Consider the following 25,259-nt stretch of genomic DNA (forward strand, 5'->3'; position numbering starts at 1 on the left):
TCTTACACATTTAAAAAATTTCCCACCTGGAAATTATAGGAAGTATGCTTTGAAGCATTTGCAGATTTAGTTAAATATATCTCACTACTGAAATGCAAAATTGTTTTGTAAGCTGTCTAAAATCTAAACCATCTTTCAACTCAGATGTATTTTGACATGCATGCTGTAAGTACGTCATATAGTAAAAGATCCCCCTTATAATCTTCACTCAGTTATATTATGCACCACTGGGGCAGGCATTTTTGGCAAAACACTGTCATACTCTTCCCCCCCCCGCCCCAATAATACTGTGTCATCTTGGCCAGAGTGGGTGAAATTAAAACAAATTTTGCAAGCAGCTGTGTGTGTCTGATTAAATCTGATTAAACTTTTCACAGTAGTCTGCCACAAACCTTAAAAATCAAAATACATCTCTATCCAGCAGTCTACTAAATCTGTTCTGGTAACATGTTTATATCTTTGTTACTACTTTAAATCTTAAGTTGCCTGCAAAACTTACCGTTTCCTTTTGTAATGGTTAAATCTTCTACTGAACCACATACCTGAATGGGAGCAATCCTGTTGGTAAGAGCACTTTAATACATTTACTGTCTTCAAAACTGTATGTAGAAGACTTTCAAGAGTAGAATGAAGCTTTGCTTTGAATGGTAATATCATATTCCTTAAAGTTGCTCTATATTTGGTGCTGTAGACATGAATAAATCCTTAGCAGATTAGAGAACACATACGAGGATAATGAGACCAGCATTTGTCAATAATAAATCTTACATAGTAAGTTTTTTGGTCTTAAGGATTTTTTTTAACCAGACATATTTGTAAATAAATTCTTTAGTTTCAGACATTCTGAGGAATATGTTCTAAGGTTTATTATTATTTATTGTACTAGTGAGAGATCTCCAGGAACTGTAAGTGCATTTTTAAACAGCAAGGTACATGTTTTGTTTCCTGGTTTTGAAAGTGTGTCAGAGAAACAAGATCATAAAGTGGCTTGTGTAATGTGTGGCTAGAGCCCCCAATTTCCCCTCCTACCAACGTCAATTAGGAATTAAGCTCTGCAGTTCAGGATTTGCACTAATATAAAAGTGCTGTGTCAGGGAAGACTCAGGCCTGTCATCGTATTTCAGAGATGCACGTTTCAGAGGAGATTTAACCATGAGCCATGTCTACTACACACTGTGCTAGGGAGCACTTCACTGAAAGCATGCCCCTTTTGCTTGTTGCTGTTCTGTGTGCACTGCATATGGAAAACATGTTGCCATGGTTGGACTGGTAGTGGGTATGCCCTGTGTTTGTGTCAACACTTACTATGTGGTATTCTTCTGCCATGAGGCATGCATAGAAGCAGGAAGAACTGGACATGTTTTCACAGTGGATGGTGCTAGAGCAGTGGTGCTTCAGTGTTTGGCCCCACAAACTGGATGAGTAGTATGGAGCCAGTCCATGGGGGTGGGACACAGAGTTGGGCCCTGTGTAGTCTGAATTGAGCCCTGAGCTACCTGGATCTTGTCCTGTGCCACTCCAACACTGCCAATCTAGAACATCCCAATCTAGAACATAGAGGCATGCTATCCAGCCTGCAGGGCTCCTTATGGACATTTGGCAGCAGGGGAGTGACAATTAATGCTGCCTCCACTCCCTCACCATCAAATTTTCAGATCTGTGGGGAGCCCTGTGGGCCAGAAGATGCAACTCCATTGGCCAGAACTGGTCCATGGGCTGGGGGTTGAGCACCTTTATGCTAGAGAGAGCTGTCCTTGTGTAGACACACTCTACAACGGGTTGTCAACTGGGGGTACACGTACCCCCAGGAGTACTTTGAAAAGGGCTAGGAGGGGTAGGTAGGGATGGAGTGCCACCATTCAGCGTCCTGCGCTGCCGCCTACCAGGTCTCGGGGATAGAGAGAGGGCAAGAGTGGTGACTCCCCCCTGTGGGCTGCACAGGGGCTGCTGGGCTGCCTGGATGCGGGAGGGAGCTCACATGTGGCGGCCTTTGCCACCATCTACCACCCCACACTGCTGCCACGTGCAAGCCCCACCCTGCTCTGCGTCCAGCCACCGCCACTCTTGCAGAAGACCATCATGAAAAACACGTAGACCAGCTAGCAAAGGTTAAAGGTTTTATCCTACAAACACTCACGTATGTGAGCAACTTGACTACATTAGTTTTCCTTAAGACTGTTTATATGAGCAAAGTTACATATGTAAATAATTTGTAGCACAAACCTTTGAAAGGCTTGTTTGGCTATATGGTACATATATGGCAAAGAACTTACCCAGGCATGAGGTTTTTGCGAGTTATGTCTATAAAAGATAAGGGCATCTATTTCATATTTGTAATTAAAAAAATACTGTTGAGCTGTTTATCTTTCTGCGATACCACGTTTAGTTTCTGTAATGCCTTTGTTCTCTATCTTTCTGTATTAACATCTTGCTCTTTCTGTATTAACATCTTGCACAGCTAGCATAACGTGTCAGCCTTCTAGGTCTCATGTCTGTCAAGTCAATACAGTAAAAAAACCAGCTTGTGTAGTCCAGCTGTAATGATGGGAGTTTGTGGCACAGAAGTATAGACTATCTACTTTTCTCTGTGGAAAGCTAATAATGCATGCAAAGAGTAAATTGATATCCATGGATCTGTTAAATTTAGGCTGTAAATTTAAGCAGTCTTTCACATTAACTGATCAAATTATGTAAATAAATGCAAGTATGTTTTAAGTTGGAATTTAATACACTGATTAGAAACAGCTGTGTTGAAGTTAATGAACTAATTCAGCATGCTTAAAGATTGTTAAAAAGGTAGTGGTGAAGAAAGGAGTAGTAGTGAAATACAGGTTATAAAACTTAATGGGGCACCTATCTAACCATTCAGCATTTAGACCTTGATCCTGTGGGACTTCTGCATGTGTTTGAGTGCCCTGCTGATTTGAGACTTAGGTACCAGCATTTGTTGTGCACAAACTTAGTTTGTAGCCACTTTAAAAGGGAAGGGAGAGTTGTCACCTAGGAGCTCACAGCTGCTGTTATACTGTAACTGCTGCGTCTGAGTGATCCTGTAATACAAATGAACTGAATGTACCCTTTTTTGATGCTGGATGAAGCAAAGTTGAAGTTGAAACAGTTTTGTTGCATTTGTATTGCCACAGGTTCACCTATACCTAAAAGTTTTGGGCAGTAACAGGATCCTACATCCCCTGAATAGCTCACAAGGCCCATGCTATCCATTTTACCCTTTCTGAGCTCTAGACCTACTTAAGGAGAGACAGAAGCAAGTCCCCTGTGCAACTACCAGAGTTTTCATTCAAAGTCTTGCGTGTATAGACTGATGAACTGATACAAAATATTCTCATTATGGTTTTTGCTTAAGGTCACTTCTTTTTGCCTGTTTTCTGTTGTCTCTTCAGGACACATACTTCCTGGGACTCGTAAAGCAGCACTTGTTAAGATGGTGATAAAGCTGAGTTATCATAAGTGTTTATAGATGCTTCCATATTAATCTTTTTTTACCACAGCTTTTTGCATCTTGATGAACTGTAATCTCAGTCTGTGCAGTTCTCTATTTCTTCCAAGATTAAAGAGCCTGAATATATGCAGCAGTTACTGAGCCTACAGAATAGCAGTTAACCTGTTATAACATTTATAACCTTGCACGTGCCTTTTAAGTAATTATAGAATCATATTGTCTCCTTCAGATAATTATAATACAGACTCTGACAATCTCATAGGATGTGGTGCTAGTTGCTCTTTGGTTCAAAGAATTCAAGTTGCTGTCAGTAGCTTTAAAACTATTCCCATGGTTTTTAAGATGCATCTCTCCAAAGGTCATCCTGTTTATTCTGGCCAGCGTAATGCAGATCATGTGACAAGGCATTTAGGCCTGTTCTGCATATCTATTTTGTGGGGGTCATGAGAGAGCTACTTCAGTTCAGCACATCATGTATCAGTTTCTTCTGAGCCATCAGCATTTTCTCCTTTTTACCTTCAATATTGAATCTACCTATAGAACAAGTAGAAAGGCTGATAAATTCAGAAGCAGGATGTGTGTGCATGTATATAGATCATAATTCCCTTAGCTGCACTATAAAAAAAAAAAATACTTTGTGTTCCTAAATAGAAAGGGTCTTTTTCATTCCATGTACGCTATTCTAATTTAATTTAAGTTTTTGAAATGTTTTATAACATCTGACCAGAAATTAATTGAAATTCTTTTGACTTGGATGCCAGTTTAAGTAGGCATTACAGCATACTTAATGTAATGTACATTCATTACTGTACAGCAATGTACAGCATATGTAGAATGCTGCCCTCACTTCATTACTGGACTGCATCACATGCTCTTGTTTTTGTCAGTATAACAGTGTATATTATTTTTTAGGTCCTTAAACCTTAAAGAATGATACAAAGTTCTGAAATCTGTTTCTTAGGCCTCTGACAGATGTTACACTTAAGATGTGATTAACTAGTTAATCATGCCTTTAGTGACCTGGTCACGAGTTCAGTCAATTAATGGCATGATAAAATGAGGAATAAACAACATTATTACTCAAAATATGTGACTTTGTGACTGGTTTCCTATCAGACCTTTAATTCAGCATGTGGCCAGTGGCCAGCCTGTGGAGCATAGGGGAGCCTTTCAAGGCTGGGCTCCAGGGCCTGGGAGTCCCCTCAGCTGATCAGGGCTCCCAGCTGGAGATTGCACTCTGCAGCTGGTAGCCCTAGTCAGCAGACTGGAGTTCCCAGCTAGGGGAGTGTATGGCACCCTGGGAGTGTAGCTAATTACTGAGGTCAGGGTCCCGCAGCACCAGCAATATGGTTCAGTTGTATCTGATGTGGGATCCCACAGTCATGCCTCCTGCCATGCATGTGGCATGACAGGAAAATTAATTTTTGGGATCCCACATCAGATCCCATTGCACCTTTACTTCAACATCTGTCAGGGGCTCATTGTCGAAAAGAAGGCAGAGGGTAGGGGGAGATCCTTACAACTGCATGTAATGGTTATACCCTGTGAATTTTAGGCATGCATTCTCGTCCTGGACCAAATGTTTCAGTGAGTGGTTGGAACCTCATCTTTTATTAGCTACAATAAGTTGCATATATTAAGCAGTGAAAGCATGAATAGTTTTTTTTTCCCATTAGTTAAAGCAGTTGGGTTTTATACAAACTTTGCTATAAGGCAGTTTATTCTTATGCTTGCTTCCTTGATCTTTAGTTTTTACTGTTCCCCCCTTCCCTTTCACACTCCAGACTCTTTTCCATTTGTTTCTCATAGGCGTACCTATGTTGGTAGTATGCCTGGCCGAATAATCAATGGCTTGAAGACTGTTGGGGTTAACAATCCAGTGTTCCTGTTAGATGAGGTTGATAAACTGGGGAAGAGTCTGCAAGGAGATCCTGCAGCTGCTTTGCTTGAGGTGAGATATAAAACAATCCTCCTTTCATTGAGTCTCATTCTGTCACTTCTAAGAATTGTTTCATTTTGGATTATCAGGGTTTAAATATTGTTCTCAAGAAGAAAGAGGGTAGGTTTGGAGAAGGGGTAGGGAGAATTTTACTGAATGAAAAAGAAGCTGAAATTGCTTCTGTATTGCTAATCTGTGATGATAGCTGGACTTTTTCAGTGTCTTGTGTACAGTGCAAACTCTATCTGCTGAGTACTGAATAGATTTTTTTGTTATCAGTGATCTGTGCTTAAATGTTAGTCCTTCTGTAGATTTCAGCATATAGAAAAAAATGTTATTTTTAACATAATGTGTTAAACTTTGTAGAAGAGTCCATTTTAATTTAATTATAGCTAAAAAGGAAGTCTGGTAAATATACAAGTACTGTGTATTAGATCATACAAGTCTTTGAATGGAAAGTTTTTTTTATTAATGTAGTGTTAGTTGAAGTGGAAGAACTCGTATGCATTGCGCAATAAATAGCTGGAATTTTCTTGGATGTTTTTCTGAGAACTATTTATGCGATTTGTAAGGCTTTTGTGGGTACAGGCTAATTCCATTACAAGGTAAGTGGCCCTGGATAGGAAGGGTAGCATAAGCTAGTGAACACCTACTTGGATACAAATGCTTCTATATTTACATTTCTTGTTTGAAGACTGTGAATAGTTTTTGTACACTAGTTAGCATTTTCCATATACTACAGAAATTATGCTGTTTCAAGGTGATTTGTAGCTGTCTGCTATAAATTGCTGTTGTGCCATTTGAGATTGAACTACCAGTAGTGAACTGTTCCATGACTTTTGAAATAAAGTTCTCTGTTTTTTGTTGTGTGGTTGAATGATCTTGTGTGCTAATTATTTCTGTTTCAGTGTCTGTTCTACCCTATTATTTACTCAGATGATAGTTAGATGTTGACTCTAATGTGCACCTTTTGACTTTTAAAAAAATGAATAGTGAAAATCTGTTTCTCAGCTGCATTCTCCATGCAAACCCATTATGGAAATTCTTATATCCTTAAGTTTGTGTTCACTACCACATCTTTAACTTGTTTCCTAGTGATCTTGCTTCTTCGTTTCTTTCCAAAGTGACATCAGCATCTATGAATGGCATTGTCAGACTTATAACACACTTACGGGGGTGAAGTCTGTATACTGCTTAAATAACTGGAGATTGATGTTCTGTCTTAAAAGAAAACTCATGCCTGAGGGTGTCTGTAGACATGCTGGGAGTCTACTCCGATGCGCTGTAATTGCAGTGTGTTGGAGCAGACGCGATTCATCCAACCTCTGTATCTTGTGTATCAGCCTCCCTGTACTTCAAAATGGCAATGGGGCCACTCTAACTAAAGTGGCAAGGAAGCTCTTTCAATGAGCTTTAGTTAAAACACCCCCACTGCCATTTTGAAGTGCAGGGATGCTGATACAGGAGACAGTGCTGCACTCTAATTAAAGTATGCCCCCCCCCGAGTAGGTGTAAAAGTGTCCTGAATGTTCACCTTTTTTTCATTTTGAATGAATGACTATGGATGTCAGGAATTGAAGCATTCTGTTGTGGGTAGGTCTGTAAAAGCAGCATTTCTGGTCTTGTCCTTCTTGAGCCAGAGCTTCACACAATCCCAGTAGTGAGATATGTGCCCAGCTTTCAGTCCCTTTTTGTTCTGAGGGCTCACTTGGCCATGTCCTCTTATATTTAAGGCTAGATTTTTCCACCTGAAGAGAAGGAGTTAGGGGAACCCAGGTCCATATTCTCCAGGTTCCAGTCCCAGGACCTTGTTTTAAGCAGCTAACATATGCTCTTAACAATTGCTTGCTACTTCCATGGGCTTTCTTTCCTTGATAATGTAAATTTTTTCCAGTGGTATGCTCTGATAATCCCTCTTTTGTACTCTCATTTTATGGTTCCTTTCTGTCTCTGGGTTAGGAACTTCAAGTCTATTCCTTACCTCCATCTGCTACCCCTTTTCCTTTCATGCCAGGTATTGGTAGTTGTACACTTAACCCCATTACAGGCATTCAGTTAAAGGTTCATTGGGATCTTATCCACAATCCCAATAGTCGCACCTTCTGCCATGCTGTGTGCGCCCTTAGCTGCAGTGCACTCCTGAGGCTGTGAGTACTAGTTTGCTCACTGGCCTGGCTACACATTCGGTTTAAGATGTAATGGGAACCAGCCACAAAGTTATGTACACAAAATATGTATTTTGTGTAACAACTTTGTGGCTTATTCCATGTTTTATTGCACCATTAATAGAATGAACGTGTGGCTAGGGGTGACTCATAAGATGTGGTTAACCGGTTAACCACATCTTAAGTGTAATGTTTGCCAGGGACCCAAGTTGCACCTGGAGAAGTAACTGATCTGATGATCAGTTTTAACCCTGTCTGACCTGTTAAGTCTGTTTACCCAGCACAGATACTTAAAAGTTCTAAAGTTTATGTTCTATCTCCTCTAACAGAACATACAGCTTTTTTTAATCTGCTTTGGTATGTATTAGAAGGTCCATTTTGAATGATGAGTATGACTGTTATGTACGAAATGATCAGCTAAGCAGGGCATCTATTTTTCAAACTCATTTCTATCATTTCTGTGCTGGCTAGCTGCCATTGCTAACCTGAAATAGCCCCCCAAAACATCTTAATGTTTAGATGTGTTTATAATAGTGATAATCCTCAGTGGTTCTAGTATAGAGGGGTAAATTTTAGATGAAAAGTGCCCTTTTCCAACACTTGAAGGCAAGTTAAAAATTGCTGGATATGTTTTTAGTCCTGGTGCTTCTCTGGAGTTATTACTTAAGCAAAACAGAATGTCTTCCTATTTCCAGTTACTGTTCGTCAACGAGGGAACATTTATTCTAAATTTAGATGACCTCTGTTGAAAGCTGAAGAAAATAAAAATGGATCCAAATGCTTGATAGCGAGTGTTTGTTTGTAAGCAGAGAAATCAGATTGAATGCATAGGCAGAGTTAAACATTAATGGGACTTAATCTGGATTTTGTGCTAATAAAATTTTTGGGACAGGGAAGCCTCTTTATATATGTGAGAAAACTAGCAAGACATGTATGTTCCTAAACATTAGATTTTTGGTGGGTGGAGGGGTGGGGGTTTATCATTATCTATTTTCCAACTTTCTAATTTCTTGGGAAATGTTTAAATTTTGCATATGAAATATACATGTATTGTTAGAGTGTATTTTGTTAGCCTTGTATGTTCTAAGTACATAAGTGTAGGGTTGGCTTTTGTGGCTTTTTAGAAATGCACAACATGGCAAAGGAGAGTTACTAATGGGGGAAAAGATGATTGTTAAAGGCAGACAGAAAAACCCCTTGAAATGTTATAAGCTGATTTTTAATTTCACATTTATATATAACTGAATCTTCTGTTACAGCCTCCATTACATATTAAAAATGTGGTTAAAAATCACAATTTTATTTATTTTACTTTATTTTAGAAAATAAGATGCTTGCCGATAGCTTAACCGTAAAAAGCATTTGATGAGATGTGCTTACAGGCAAGGGTGGAGAGGAGGATTGATGTGTGTACTTAAATGAATTTTAAAGCCCAGTAAAGATTCTTTAACTAATACTGCAAATGCCTTTAGGAACTATGTTTTCAAAATCCCATGGCTTTTTTATTTTCAAAAGAATATAATGTATACTTCAGAGGTGAGGCCTACCTGGGTGCATAGTTTTATATTTCTGCACAGTAGCTGTATCTACACGTGTGCTTTACTGTGGACTAGACTAATTAGCAACAAACTAAAGTATAACTGTTTATACTTGCAAGGTATTAGGCCATAGTAAACTAATGAATGTCAGCGCAAGATAGTACTGTTGGGAACAGCACTGTCTTAATGCCGAGGTAATTTACTGCGATTAAAAGCATGTGTAGATGCTGACTGCAGATGTAATTGTACCCAGTCAACCCAGCCAGCTGGGTGCCATACTCCTGCCTGCTGCTTAGCTACACAGTTCCGCGCTTTCAACACTTTTGTGGCGCAGCCAGCCCTTCTGCTGCTTGACAATGCCACTCGGAGCTCAGGGCAGACCTCTCCCACTCCCCATGTCCCCTACCAGTCCAGGCCTTCTCCACTCTGGCTCAAATTACTGCTCCCAGGCACATTTGTAAACATTGCGCCCCAGAGTAGTTTACTCCGGCTCGAACTGCTTCAGAGTTTATTGCTTCCCATTAATTACATGTGTAGTAGATGTACCCAGTGTATTAAAATACTTGCAGGCTTAAATGATTGTATAGGAAAAATCAAGGGCTGGAAGCTGCTTTGAAAGCTTTAACTGTAAGCTCTAACCAATGCTGCCAGTGGAAATAAGATCTTTTTTTCTCTAGTAGTGAAATTTTTGTTGTTGTTCCTGTACTGTAGAAATTAGTAGATACTATGGCAAAGCAGCTCTACTGCCATTCAAGGGCACTAATTAATAACCAATGATTAAATCAGCAATTATATATGAAACTCCAGGAATGTGCTTTTACAAGTGCCTAACTTAATGTGCATTTGCCTAAAGTTAGTCCCAAGTCAGTTGACATGCACAGAATCATCATGCCTTAGTGTGTCTACATGTGGATTAAGGCACTTCAGCTATTTGTACCTAAATTTGATGCATGCTTTTGCAGGTATCAAATTTTAGGTGCAAATAGCCTAAAATTGCCAGTTTTAAAGTCACATTAAAGGCATACACATGCAGACCCGTGCCCTTAATGCGCCTTAAAAATTGCTAAAGTACCTTAAATTGGCACTTGTAAACATGCCTTCCTTATCACGTTTTAGTTGTGACTTGGAAGCATATTTAATTATATGAAAATGATCTAAATAGTTTCTACAGATTTTCTTCATACTAAACAAATAAAAATCTACAATGACCAAACAATTAGTTTTATATTGCAAGTTTACTCTGTTATTCCTTTTGGAGTAGACCTGCAATCACAAAGAATTAGTGGGATGTGTTTTTAAACTAAAATGTTTTTCAAAAACTGTAAAGGATTTATAATAACAAAAATTAACTCTGAGTAGTTTCTAGCTAGTCAGTTTCCTGACAAGTGTTCAAATTCTAATTTTTTTTAATTATCAACACTGCTTATGGTTGTAATTCAAGTTGCTAGGACAAGGGATGTATTCATTCCATAATGGGAGGGATAAATTATCTTGACAGCAATATGCAGTTGCTCAGGAGTTGTATGGGTGCTGTTATGTGTAACATGAGAACTTTTCATGTCAACATAGCATAGATAATTTATCACGCGGGAAGAAAAAGCACAGTAATAATTTAAGGGGAGAGCTGGAATGAAGGTAATAGACAGGTGTGGGTAGGAGGCAGATGTGGATTATTACACAACAGATGAACTTTTAATTTCAAACACAATTCAGAAACTGGAGGACAGCACGTTAATACTGCAGTGATCCATGTAAATACTGTAGTTGTCATCTAGTAGTGAAAAATGACTCATTCACTGACAGCTTAAATACTTGTAAGTGTTGCACTAGTACACTTAAGAAGTAATAATAGCAATAGGAAGCCAACACTTCATTATTTAAGTCTTTAGTTTTACTTTCATAACAGTGGTAATTTATTGTGGTTTTCATTGTTGTGCTTAACGTCACTGTATAACGATGACTCTTAGGTATTTTAACTAATATAAATACAGTGAGCCAGATGCACGTTCTCTGGTAGAATGAACCTCTTAAGTATACAGATTGGGTAGCTGATTATCATACTACCTGAACTGTGTGTGCAGCTGTCTACTTTTGCATATAATATCTGTGTACATTCATTTTTTTTTGTCTCAAATTGGAGAAGACTGATTTAAGATTAATTGGACATTTGAGCAGGTAATCAACAGTGTACTTGGTTTAGTTAGATTAGTGGCACACATACACATGTGTGCATTGTTTTTTTTTATGGTGTTCTTTCTGTAATTGGAGCAAGCCAAAATTATACATAGAGTTAGTAAGCTTTTGCTAGAATAGAATACACACTTCCAGGAGACTATCTTCATAGAACCACGTACAGTAATTCAAGTGTTCCGTGTGCATGCTCAGGTCACATAAATGGATACAAATATTTCATGTTCACTGTATTTATGTCGTCCCTGATCCTGCATACTTTTGTCAAGCAAAAAATACCATTGAAATGTAAATGATAGTTAGTAAAACTTCTGTCAGGAGACTTGCTTGTCTGCTGTTCTTACACTAGAAATTTATTAACAAACCAAGTTTGTTTTTTTTCCCCTCCGGAAAATGTCAGTTCATTTAAGCTAATAATGTTTTGTAGATGTGCCTTTTCTTCAGTGAACTCCTATCATAATTCAGACCAGTCCTTCCAGGATATCCAGACTCCTTGCCCCAACTTTGGGGGCCCCAACTTTAGCTGGGGTTGGTTTTGGCTCTGCAGTAGAGAGAGCTGGTAGGCCTTGAGAACCCCACAGCTGAGCTGTGAATTTTAGAGCTTGGATATTTAAATAAAAAATTCAAAGTAGTGCTGTTGCTGTTGTCTCTTTAGGAGACTTTGGAAAGCCTGACTTTTTTTTTTCTTGATGCAGAGCCCTTTTTTCCTTTGAACCTCGGAGCCTACCCTTTACCCAAGGCTCTGGTTACAATATTGAAAATAACTTTAACTAAAAGATATCAGAGAAAAGGGTCTGCCTTTAAAATTTGTTTACATTGTATATTGGACAATATTTTGCTGTCTTCCTCCAGTGTTTGCCTTGTTCACAGAACAACATGGGAAAGAGAGACAGCTTGGCTAATAAGAAAACATGATTGTAAAACCACCAAATTGGCAGCAAGGCTAAGGCAAGTACACTTTAAAGTACTAAAAACTCTTTCTTAAATTGCTTTGATATAGGCTAGGGACAGACGTTACACATAAACTAGTTTAAATGATCAGAAAGTGGTGTAAACCTGTAGTAGAACAGATGTTCAGTGCACATAAACCAGTTTCAAAATGGCCACAACCAGTTTGAGAGAAACCTGGTTGAATGTAGTGTCAGACTTAACTGATTTGGCTCAAACCAGTTTATGCAATATCTGTCCCAGACCTCTTCCTGGTTTAACTTAAACCAGAGAACTCCAGCATCCCAGTATGGTCTCTGGGCTGGGCTCTTTCTGCCCCTCTGCTCCCCAGCTGGAGCAGGGACAGGCAGGGGCAAAGGTCTGGCCAGAGGGGTTTAGTTCCCCCGTCTCTGTCTCACGGGCAGGGACCTGATCCGGGTCTGCCTGGCACTTCCCTGTTGCTGCTGCAGTGGATGGCCAGTGTGGCCCCCTGAAGTAGAGGGCCTCCCTTCTCCCTTCTACCCCCACTGCCCCTGGGTCTGCCTGCCCCGACCACCAGAGAGTGGAAGAATAAGTCCCCTCCTGTCCCCTCTGCTAGATGCTGGAGGGAGAGGGAATAACCCCCTTCCCTGCCCCACCATGAGGGGCCCTTCTGGCTGGTGTCTGCCGCCCCAGGTGGGGGTTGGCTAGGGAGTGGGCTTGCCCAGTCAGCTCAGAGCTGCTGGTGAGCCCTGAGCCTGGAAGGTGCTGCCTCCACACCCCGTGCCCTGTGCATTATCCAGGGCTGCAGCTGCACATGCAGTTGCGGGCTGGCCAAGGTGGGGAGCTGTTCTGTCCTCAGCTGCCACGGCCACATGGTGCTGCACCACTGCGTGGGGCGGGGGAGCTTCTGCCTCGCATGTGGAGTTCTGACTCCAGCTCCCAGAAACCTTGGAAGGTGCCGAGGTGGAAGGCATCTGTCCTAAGGCTGCAGCTGGAGCTCCACATGCAAGGCAGAAGCTGCTGGGCTAAAGCTTCCCTTCCCACCCCCCCAGCGCCTCCTGGAGTGGCTCAGGAGCTGCAGGAATGGGAGGGAGGGAGTAACCATTGCAGGCAAGGGGAAGCTGGCTTGGCCCGACAGGGCTGTTTTTCTCCCCTTGCCTCCAGTTGCGGCTCCTGCCACACCGCACAGTGTCACTTGGGGTTGAAGCTACTGGGCTGAAGAAAGCTCCCCCAGCTCTGAGTGGCGCTGCATGGCACAGCAGGACCCACAGCTGGAGGCAAGGGGAGAAAAACAGCCCTGTGGGCTAAGCCAGGTTCCCCTTGCCTACTGTGGCTACTCCCCCTCCCATTCCTGCCACTGCTGAGCCTCTTTGGGAAGGGGGGTTCAGCCCAGCGGCTTAAGCCCATATGTGGAGCTCCGGCTGCAGGCCTTGGACTGAAGCCTTCCATCCGGGCACCTTCTGCCTTCCAAGGCATGCTGGAGCTGGAGCTCCACATGCAGGGCGGAAGCTCCCCCCCACCCAGAGTGCTGCGGCGTGGCTGTGATAGTGGCAGCTGGGGACAGAATAGCTCCCTGCCCCGGCCAGCCTGCAGCTGCTTGTGCAGCTGCATCCCCGGGTGCTGCACAGGACAGGGGCCCACTGGCGCCTCCAAGCTGGCCGGGGAAGCCCGCTCCTCCGCCAGCCCCAACCTGGCGCGACCAGACACCAGGCAGTAGGGCCCCTTAGGTGGGCTGGAGCAGGGATGGGAGTTATTTACTCTCCCTTTGGTGTCTGACAGAGGGGACAGGAGGACACTTATTCTGCTGCTCCATGGCAGTTCGTGCAGGCAGACCCAGCTGCTGTCCCCCAGAGGCAGTGGGGGTAGAGGGGAGGGGCCCAGTGCTGCAGCAGCGATGGGGAGTGCTCAGCAAACCCAGTTTGGGTGCCTGCTGGTGGGACAGGGAAGGGGGAATTAAACCCCGCTCTGGCTGGTTCAGCTCAAACTGATCACACCCACCGGCACAGCTTCCTTGCAGCTGAGGGCGTGCTCTAGCGCCCCCAGTGCCTGGCCTGAGCAACTGCAGGCATTTGTCCATACGTTTGTGCTGTTACAAACCAATTCAACCTAGGCAGGTTAAACTAATGTGCGACGGTTGAATCAATTCAGACTCTAGCCTTAAAATTGGGTACCTCCTGGTTTGGCATGACTAAAGAGTGCATACTGTGGTATATGTTTTATGGATATTAAAGTTTATTGAGGGTACTGGGTATGTAACACAGTTTCTTAGGTGCTGCGGTGGATAGAATTTCTGGGCATGTCAGTATTTATGCTTAGAAATGAGAGTTTGGCCAAGAAGAAGTTAATTCCTTTCCTCATAATTTGCTCTGAGTGCTCTCTTGAAAGTAAGTGGCGTTCTTTTGGTGCTTACTGAACTAATGGTGCTTATGAACCATTAAAATTGCAATATTCTGTTTTCCATTTTAATTTAGTATTAATTAACATTAAATTCTCAGTGTCACCAATTTTATTCTGCCTATATTTTTATATGTAAGTAAGAGTTGTGCATGTCTGCTATGAATGATTGTCTGTGTCCCGAGTTTATCCGGTAATGAACTGTAAATTACCCTTAGTTTCCTCTCTCTGCAGTGTCCTTAATGGAGATCCCCACTAACAGCCACTCAACTGGAATAAAAGCCTGGTGGTTGAATTTCATTCCTTCTGTGTGCATGTGATTGAAATCCTTTTGCCTATCTCAGTGTCTCTTTGGCCTGCTTAGTTCTCTAGTGCATCCTCCTGAAAGTTTGAAATCCAAACAGACTTTGATCATTGATATATTACACCAATACTCCAGTTTCTTGAGCACTTAAACCTATTATTTTACACTGGGTCTCAGGGAAAAAAATAGAGACTGTTTCTGTGCAGGATAGATGACTCTTTGTTTTTTCTCTGAGGGCTTTATGGTAGTAGCTATTTGCATACCTGTGAAAACCTAAGGAATAGATGCAGAAAAATAAATATCACATGCACCTAGTGAGGTGTAAATAGAGGCTCTGCTTTTTTTTTATGCCCCCAGGTTTTTTCTGCATTGCTTAATTATGTCTTGGGTACTGTCAGCATGGCAAGTAGACTACTCTGTGGTCTGAGATATTTGTTCATTGTGACCTCTCTGTTGGAAGGTCATAAAATGCACAGAGAAGGCTAATGCTGCCTTAAATTATGTTAACTAGTACTCCAACTTTGTGGGCTGGGCTGTAGTGGATACACACTCTTTGTATGCACCTTGTGCTATCCCTGGACCATTTTTCCAAGTGGTTCACCAGCTACTCAGGTCACAAAGCTGACAGGTATTTGGAAGTAAGGAACTTTCTTCCAATTCTGATACCCTTTTGTGTAGTCCCCTTGCACTTCCAGAGAGTGTTTGTGGTTTTGCTCCCTTCCCTGCTATGACTGAGGAAAGGCAGGTGACTGAACTTACCTTAGCATCTATATCAGTGATTCTCATGTGGGGGCCTCACAAAGTTAGTGCTGTTACATATGCAGGCATGCTTCATAAAATAAACCCAGAGATTTCAGATAGGCAGACAAGGTTATTTGGGTAAATCTGATATCTTTTATTAGACGAATTAAATAGTTGGAAACAATTTTCTTAGCAAGCTTTTGGGTTTAAAAACACTTTGTCAGGCTGAGGAAGCATCTGCATTTGGTGTGTGCTCTTTCTGGATGGAATGAATAGTAAAGAAGCCAGAGACTGGTATGCATGCAAGACAGACAGTCAGTGAAGATGTAAATTGAGGAGTTGGTGGGTGAGAGACAGGCTGGGTGAGTAGGGGGGAAGGGATAGAAGGGGGATGAATGTAGCAGGTAAATAGTGGAGAGGTACCTGGTGACTCAGAAGTCAGGGAGGTTATAATGTGTCAAGCCCAGCATCTATATTTAGTCCATGGTTTTTTGTATCCAGGAGGTTGATGAAATGAAGTTCATAGGCTGATCTGTGGAAGGTATTTTGTAAATTCCCTTTGAGGATTAGAACTGAGTGGTTTTCTTGTGAAAAACATGCCCCCATCCGTAATTGGGTATTCTTGTTTTTAATAGATTTCTGGTGTGCATTCATTCTGGTGCGCAGTTGGTGTGTGGTCTCTCCTGTGTATTTTCCATCAGGGCATTTGGTGCACTGGATGAGAGAGTTTACATTTCTGGAGGTGCAGCTGTAAGATCCAGGAATGCTGATGGGTCTGTTGTGCAGTATAGTCATTGTGGAGGGGGTGGTAAAGATGTGTTGGCAGGTTTTGCATTTCTTGGCCTGGTATGGTCTGGGTCCATTTGATGTGTTTTGGGCCATAGGAAGTTTGCTTTTGGTGATGAGGTTAGTGAGGTTTGGTGCTTGTTTGAAGACTAGGATGGGTGGTTCTGGGAAGATCTGTTTAAGAATCGGGTCTACTTCTAGTATGGGTTGCAGTTGTTTGAGGATTTTCCATATAGGTTCAAGGGAGGGCTGGTATGTCATAACCAGCGGTGTGTGATTCGTGGGGGTTTTTCTTCTGTTACTGCAGCAGTTCTTTATGTGGTATTCTGGTGGCTCTTTCACACTCGCAGTCTATCTCTGGAGGAGTGTCCTTATTAAGTGAAAACCGTTTTAAGATTTGTGAGATGGCAGTTCTGGGTGTTCTCAGTGCAAATTTCAGTGGTATCCAAGGACTTGGCTATGTATCACAGCTTTCTTGGTGTGTTTAGGGTGATTGCTGGTTCTGTGCTGATATGTACGTTGGTCTGTGGGTTTCTTGTATAATGTGGTCTGTATTTTACCATTCTGGATACTGATCGTTATGTCTAAAAAGGAGATGTTGGTGCTGGAGTATTCAAGAGGTAGTCGGATGATTGTCATTGATATATCTTAAGTGTAGCAAGGGTTTGGTGCAGTCCTTGAGGAATTCTTCTTCCAGGTGGCTTATATAAAGGTTGGCATACTATGGGGCCATTTTGGTGCCCATAGCTGTGCCCATGGTGTGGCAGAAGTGTTGGTTATTAAAAGCTGAGTTGTTGTGTGAGGATGAAGTGTATAAGGTCAGTAATATCTTTGGGTCTGTACTCTGAGTTGTCGTCTTGCCCTTGTAGTTATGTAAGGCAGGCTTGGATGCCATCCTGGTGTGGGATGTTGGTGTATAAGCTGGTAATATCCACAGTGGCTAGGAGTGTGTTGCTGGGAAGGTGATCTATATTTTTAAGTTTTCATAGAAAGTCTAGTGTCTTGGACAAAACTCGTTTTTCGGATGACAAGTGGTTTTATGATTGATTTGACGAAACCTGATATTTCCTTAGTTTAGGGTTCTGTGGTTGAGTATGATAAGTCTGCCAGGGTTCCCTTGTTCGTGGATGTTAGGGAGCATGTAAAAAGTCCCTGGCTTAGGTAGTGGGGTGGGGGTGGGGTGGGGATCAAGGTCTGTAGTTTTTCTTGTAGTTCTGATGGAAAGGATTTGATGGTATTTTTGAGTTTCAAGGTTAAAAGCGGAGTAGGATCTTCCTGGAGTTCTTTGTAGTAGATGGTGTCTTTTGGCTTCTTTTATGTTGTCTTCGCGGTTAAAGATGACTGGCTCCTCCTTTATCTGCTGGTTTTATTATTCTTTGGTGGTTAGATCTTAGAGATTCATCAATGGCCTTTCTCTGATCGGGAGAGGTTGTTATGGTGGCATGTGTTGTTGATTATTTCATTGTTCATTCTTTCCCTGAAGCAATCAATATAGCAGTCAAGGTTAGAGTTTCATCCACTGTGAGGTGTCCAGTCTGATGTTTTTGTGGGGGTTGATCTTTTCCTCAATGTTGTCAGAGGATCAGTTGTTGTTGGAAGTGGATTCATTTTGGTTGTGGAAATATTCCTCAAGGCGGAGGCATCAGAAGAATTCTTCCAGTTCTCCACATTGAAGTATTTTATTAGGGTATTTTTCTGGACAGAAATTTAGGCCTTTAGAAAGGACAGATTTGAAATAGGAATTCATACTGTAAAGAATATTCTGACCAACTTCTTGCTCTATTATTTTTTTTTATAGTTAAAATTTTTTTCCTAGAAGTACCTTGAGTCTACCAGGGGGTGCCTTGAGTCCAATGAGGTTGAGAACCAGTGACCTCTCTCTGCTCTCCGTTTTACAAAAGGCCAGGCATGTGAAGCTCAAAAGAGATGGCAAGGCATATCAGTGAACATACTAAAGTTAATTTTCATTGTCACTGGAATTTAAGTCACACAAAATTTCTGTAGAGATTTGCTCTGAGGCAAAAAGCTGAATTTTCCTCTCAGTTTAAAGTCTGGTGGAACTAGCTGGTATAATCTAGTTACCCATTTAGTTACATGTATGCTATAAAACATGAATTGGGCAAATCTGAATGCATGCACATCTGAAGTGGGTAGGGTAGACTGTCCTGTGGAGTTTGTATGTAGAGGGGAAAAGGGATCGTCATTGTTTTGCTACAGGCCTAGACTAGTTTACGACTGTTGCTGATTCTGGTTTGAAAGCAATACAGGTACCCCCAGAAGGGAGGATTTTTTTTTAATTTATGGAAATTTCTAGCCCCCCCCATGTATGTTAAAGTTACAGCTGCAAGAATCTACCCTGTCCTCCAGACAAATAGTTTGCTTAAAAAAAATAAAAAAGTAAAACTGCTTTAGAAGAAAACCCAAATCATTCAAAGGAGTGCAAAGACAATGTAAAGCTTATCTAAACAGCTTTAATGCTGCATTGTATCACCATTAGGAGTGGAATCGTAAATGTTGTGGTAAGATTATTTGTCCATCAATTTTTTTGTCACCACTAATTATAAAATAGTGTGTCAAATTCTTTTCTATTGAAATCAGAAAAAATCCATTGAAGTCAGCATTGTAATTCCCATTTACATCAGAAAAAAACTTGGGCCCAATACTTGGTTTATGAACCATAGAATGGCTGTGCAGAGTGTGACCTTTCTTTATGGCCCTCCTGATTTTAATGGACAAATAGTATATTCCTGAATGGATATAGAGCAGATTGAAGACATTTTTACTCTTCTGTTCAAAAAAATTGCATTAGATGCAAAATGCTTATGTCCTGAGACTTGAGACTAGCACCTAGTTTAGACTTTTTTGGGGAAAAGTATACTTTTTGGGGGGAAGCATATACATTTTTGCTATTGAAGGCTGAAACTGTCTGGGAAAGACTTGGGAAACCATTTACTAAAATAACCTATTTTTTTCCTTTAGTCCACCCACAAACTGTCCAAAGTGTCTGAAAAATTCACTGTTGGAGCCCTTAATAGCTCCTATCTTATTTCTTTTGAAGAAAGATAGCTAGGTCACATGGGAGACTGGTAGTGGAGCAGTCACTTTAATGTGGGGTTCAGTTTTGGGAACCGGTTGCTTCTGAGCACTAGAATACTTGGAACTGTTGCTGGCACTGTGTAATTTGGCAGAATCAGCATCAACTTTAAGGGAAAAAATTGAGGATTTGAGGATTATGTAACAGTCTTAAAAAGCCAAGTAGGAAGTGAAAGACTAATGCATACGAAAGCTTTTATATGAGATTTTAAATCAGTTAATTTTGTAAGTTACTAGAAGCTCCAGGAGAATTGAGCTGTAAATTCAATATGTTTACAGTGGGTTGAGAGTCATAATACACTGTTTGTGTTGTATAGAAAGTATCATGTTTCAGGAATTTCAAATTATATTACTATTTTTTGGATGAAGAATACTGGCGGTGTTTAACATTCTTGTACTATCTGATTATGTTCATACTGAAAGTGTGTCTGGAAAGGATTAATTTCCACTGTCATTACTTTAAACTAGGCATGAGTTTTAATTAAGGGATTTCTGGTACAAATTTATCATTCCATGCAATGTAGAATCCAGTAGCAAATAACTAAAACAGCTGGACAGGATGTTGGAGATGAGGGATTACATTTAGGGCCTGATGTTGCCTGCCTTCCTTGGGCAAATCTTGGCATCAGTGCTTTGATTATAAAACTATATACTGTAAATACAAATAACACAGAAGATATAACTAAAGAAAAGTGTGTGCATTTTACTATCAGTGGAGCAATGACGACAATTTGTATTCATTTCCCTTAAGGTCCTGGATCCGGAACAGAATCATAGTTTCACTGATCACTACTTAAATGTAGCCTTTGACCTGTCTCAAGTTCTGTTCATAGCAACTGCCAACACTACAGCTACCATTGCACCTGCTCTGCTTGATAGAATGGAGATCATTCAGGTTCCAGGTAACACTGAAGTGCTTTTGCTAAGATGACTGTGGTATGGCCTGAACCTGTACCTTTTTCCCTTAACAATGCATTTCTGTTAACACAAGCATGGGGAAAATGAGACTCCATTGTGAAAATGTTCAAAAAGTACCAATTGGGTGTCTCCAGTTTTGGCTGTCCATACTGAAACATTGTAACAGGTCCTTATTTTAAAAACGATGGGAGTTAAAGTTCAACATTTTCCTTGAAACTCTAGGCCTGCTTGTATGGAAGTACAATATCTTGGACACTGTTGATGTGGTTTAATTAACTCTCATGTGTCCAGCCTGTTTTGCTAACAACTCCTTCTCAAGTTCTTGGAAAGAGAACTTTTGGTTTTGGGCTTGGAAAGCTTGAAATTGTATCTCTTGTTCTGAAATTCTGAATTCTGAAGGGATATATTCCTCATGTATATTTTTATATAATACATATATTATCTCCTCTACATAATGCAATGCTTTAACCACTTAATGTTTTCCTGAGTGTGCCTTAGTTCTTAAGAGGACAGGATTATCTTGATAATTTGTTTTTCTATTATGTTTTTTATTCTGATACTTAAAATTTATGACTAGTTTAGGAAATGCATACCTTACTAACTTTAGTCACATAAATAGTTCCCTTGGCTTCAGTGAAACTATTCATCCAAGTTCCACTTTTTCATCTTTTCAGGATCAAAGCCTAATTTTGAATGGGTTAAAAAAGATATTCTTTAGACCTCTACCAGCCTTTACTATTTAATTGCTATTTATAACTGAAAAATAGATAGTTATATGTCTAACTCTACTTCCATTTTATAGAACATATCATACTGCAAAAATGCAGTACAAGCATAATTTCACTAAGAATTAGCCATACCTACATAAATAGAGGCTTCCCCCCCCCCCCAAAAAAAAAAAAATTGCACTTGAATATAGTCAGTTTAAAAAATGCTCCTTGTTGGGCAAGAAAACAGCAATAAAGTATTGTAGATAAATATGAATTTACCACAGAAATTGTTTTTTTGCTTTGGACTCTAAAGCTGAGGGTTTTTTAGGGTATAATTTAGAAATGTGTTGATTTATTTATAGGATATCGTTTAGAGTTAAGTGTAGTCAAACTACTGGAGTGAAAATATAGTTTGTACATATAATTTAAATATCATGCACATATAATTAGTGAGACGTTTGGTATGGAATAGACAAGAAAATGAACACAATGCTTTATTTTGAAGGATATACACAGGAAGAGAAGATAGAAATTGCTCATAGACACTTGATCCCTAAGCAGCTAGAACAGCATGGCTTGACACCTCAGCAGATCCAGATTCCCCAAGTAACTACCCTGGATATCATCACCAGGTAAAGCTGCATTCATTCGTCTTAGATTCTAGGTCCTTTTTTCTGACAGGCTAGTAAATTATTAAGCTAACAGTACAGATTGTTTCTCCAGGAGTCATTAAGTAGGGGGATCCTTGTAACCTAAATAGCAACAGGCATGGTATATCTCAGTTCAGCTGTCACAGAGATACTGTATGCACATTGTTTATATACTCGTTATCTAGCAGAACAGTGTTTTCTTTTTTTAATGAAAATTTTATATATAGATTAGGAACAGCTTGTCAATGTCATCCTTATGAATCACTATATAAATTCATTACTTATTGCATGTTTTTGTTACATGTTTCCTGAACCACCTGCTATATCTTGGAAAAGTTACTTCCCTACCTTCTCTGATACTAATTTAAAGTGGCAAAAACAAGGGGTAACAGGTCTTACTTGGTTCCTGTTTGTGGGTATTTCTCTCCAATATAGAGCCCCAGATGCTGAGTCTGTCAGGATCCAGTGACTTCTTCGATGGTAGATTAAAAAAAAAAAAGGAACTAGTGTGACTTTTCTTTTTTTTTATATACATGCACTTTAATTCAGAGAAATTGTTAGAATGATGGCCGCCACCTATGTTAAATCCTTATCTTACTAGTAAAATCATTTTTAGAAGTATTGTACATGCTGTCAGCATCTGCTGCCATGGTTTTAAAGAGGGCCAACCATTGAACTGGTGGAAGACACTGGAAGTGTATTGAGGTGTGTGGAACCAGAGTTTGTTGAAATGCTAAGCTACCTTTCAGTAGCAATAGTCTGCAAACGCAGAGAATTTTTTTAAATTTAAATTTATTCAGTTCTATATCTACTTCAAATTTTCTTTGTTGGTAGGTACACTAGAGAGGCAGGGGTCCGCTCTTTGGATCGGAAGCTTGGAGCGATTTGCAGAGCAGTGGCTGTGAAAGTAGCAGAAGGGCAGCACAAGGAAACCAAGTCAGATCGTTCTGAAGTGACGGAAGGAGAAGGTTTGTGTTCCCATTAATGTATTTTATTAAAAGTGAGCTGTGTTTGCTGCAAAAGTCTCTTCAATACTGAGCCTGATCCATCACTCCGTTACTCGATATTTCTGCCTACCTGTGTTGCTTTTCAAAGCTCTTCTGTAGAGTAACAGCTCTTAAATTAATCCTAATGAATCAATCTCTAGAACAGGGGTGCTGAAGCCCTGGCCCAGGAGCAAATCTGGCCTCTGTAACCATGGTATCCAGCCTGTGGGGTTCCATATAGGTCCAGCAGTTTAGTGGCAGGGGAGCAACAACAGTTAGTACTTACTCACCCTTCCTCCTGCTTCACCCACCCTCCCAAAGTACCAAAGCTGCATGGCCAGGTCTGGGCTGGGCCATGCCCCTTTCCCCCTCCACACTGCCAGATTGGGCCCTGCCGTGCCTGCCCCTGCACACTGAATTTGGCCCAGCTAGATCTGGCCCATGGATGAACCAGATGCCATCCATCTGGCCTGTCAAGCAAAAAGTCTGGCCTGTCATTGCTCTAATAAAGTGGTTCTTGATCTCTTTAGACTTAGAAAATTCCAGTTGTTAGTTTTCACTTATTTTGATTATAGAAAAATAATAAGAGTGATTCTTCTATTGCAAAGAACTCAGAAAGCCCCAACAAGTCAAAATATTTTAACACTATGAATTCCTGCTTGAAGTCTGTGGGTTGATCATGTGCATCATGTTTGCAAACCTAACGGTGGTAACATAATATAACACCAGAGGTCAGGCTTGAAAGACAAGATACTCAGGGTGCTGTAGCATCTTGGTTGAGAATCAGTGCCCTAGAACATGTATTGTAGTAAGTGATCGTACCTTGTTAGGGTGTTAGATCAGAAGACATAGTTCTTTCCTTTCAGACTTAATTATATATAAGGACCTACTAAATTTGTGATTGCATGCTTTTCATGGAAACCATGAATTTGGGTAGGCTCCACAAAAAATGGCAGGCTCTGCAATGTTGGTGGGCATACTGGAAAAGAAAGGACCTCACTGAATGGAAAATGTTGGCTCCATCTGGGGAGCCAGCAGTTTTCATAGCCGTTGTGGCCGGCTTACACAGCTAGCAAGATGGCTATCACCCCTGCGCTTCACAGCTGATTGACTGCGAGGGCTGTCCGTTAGCTGGCCCCACCTCTCTTCCAGGTCTCTTCTCTGCCAGGTCTTAGCTAATTCTCAATGGCACTGTTGTATGGTCACGTGCTGAAATATGAGAATGCTTATGGACATTGAAAGGTGTTAGGGTTTTTGTATGCTTCTCCAAGGAGACTTCATAATTGTGAAGAATTTAGAGGGTTGTTCCTATGAATAATGAATTCAGATAGTGTCCTAAGAAATGATCATTCATTAATAGTTCGCGCTTGATTTTAATTGTTTGGAGGAAGAGCTGGAAATCTAGAGATAATTACTTCTCATAGGCTTACATTTGGGATGGAAATTTCATTCCTTTGCTCTGTAAGTACTAGGACTTTTTGTTGTTGTTCAGACCTTAAGTACCAGTCCATATTGATCTCCCTAGATCTTCAGTAACTCTTTAGAACTTGCTGCGTTCAGGCAGAGTCTACATGTGCATGTAATCACGATACATTTCCCTGGGGTAAGATGGTACTGTCACTGCATTTGTGACTTTATTCTGCAGCTAATTAGTCTGCTCTGCAGTTAAGCGCATATGTAGATGCAGCCACTGAGTGAGTCAGTACTTCCTCCCCCTGTAAGCAGAAGATGATGATTTATTGTTCCTTGTGACCCAGACCACTGTAAACCTGTTAACAATCAGTTTTAATGCACCTTTGTGAAAAGTTATTGCTGTACTAAAATGCATGGAAGTTCAGGGCAATTAACTTATTGCTGCAGCAATAAGTTATTGCTGTTTGTGAACAGAAGACACATTTTTAATATGGTTTAACTCCCTTAACCGCCCTTTCTTTTATTTGGTATGGAAAAGTTCATTCATTCGTTCATGTTGCATAAAATAACGTAAAATAGGGGCTAGCAGGTTCAGTAGATTAAAGAACTGGTCTTTCATGTCTAGCAATATTAAATGATTCTCCAGAGGTCAGAAGAGAAGTGTGGGTAGGTATTTTTTACCAAAGCCCTGTTAGATCTGTATAAATGGTAAAGCTATAATATGATGAGTTGATAGTCTTGCTTATAGAAAAACTCTGGCTTCTGTGTCATTCTGCTCTGAGTGAGAGCCACGGGCTTTTCCCCGTACATTGCTGTTTTTCAGGATTCTAACAACATAGGCCCTTCCCTTTTACTCAGAAGATTTCACTGCAGTTGATTTGTTCTTTGCATTCTTTAGAGCAGAGGTTTTCAACCTTTTTTTAATGTGTACCCCCGGTGGCCCCCTTTTTTAGTAAGTGTACCCCTGCCTTTTTGTTTTTGGCCAACCTAATCTACTGTTGTTTTTTTTTTTTCTGATAAGAGAACCTTGCAAGCCTATAACAGTAATGCTGTGCTGGGGTGA

The 25,259-nt window shown here is 40.7% G+C and overlaps 1 protein-coding gene across 1 annotated transcript in view; it reads left to right on the forward strand.

Moving 5' to 3' along the window:
- The window catches only part of LONP2 (lon peptidase 2, peroxisomal), a 75,705-nt gene that overhangs the window by 22,242 nt on the left and 28,204 nt on the right, over positions 1-25,259 (forward strand). The window contains exons 8-11 of the mRNA XM_090063734.1: positions 5,270-5,411; positions 20,271-20,421; positions 21,653-21,779; positions 22,632-22,765. Of these exons, the coding sequence (XP_089919860.1) occupies positions 5,270-5,411; positions 20,271-20,421; positions 21,653-21,779; positions 22,632-22,765 (554 nt within the window). The remainder of the gene's footprint in view (positions 1-5,269; positions 5,412-20,270; positions 20,422-21,652; positions 21,780-22,631; positions 22,766-25,259) is intronic.

The sequence above is a fragment of the Crocodylus siamensis genome, chromosome 9, assembly GCF_052110815.1.
Source record: "Crocodylus siamensis isolate JL-2025a chromosome 9, ASM5211081v1, whole genome shotgun sequence".
NCBI lineage: Eukaryota > Metazoa > Chordata > Crocodylia > Crocodylidae > Crocodylus > Crocodylus siamensis.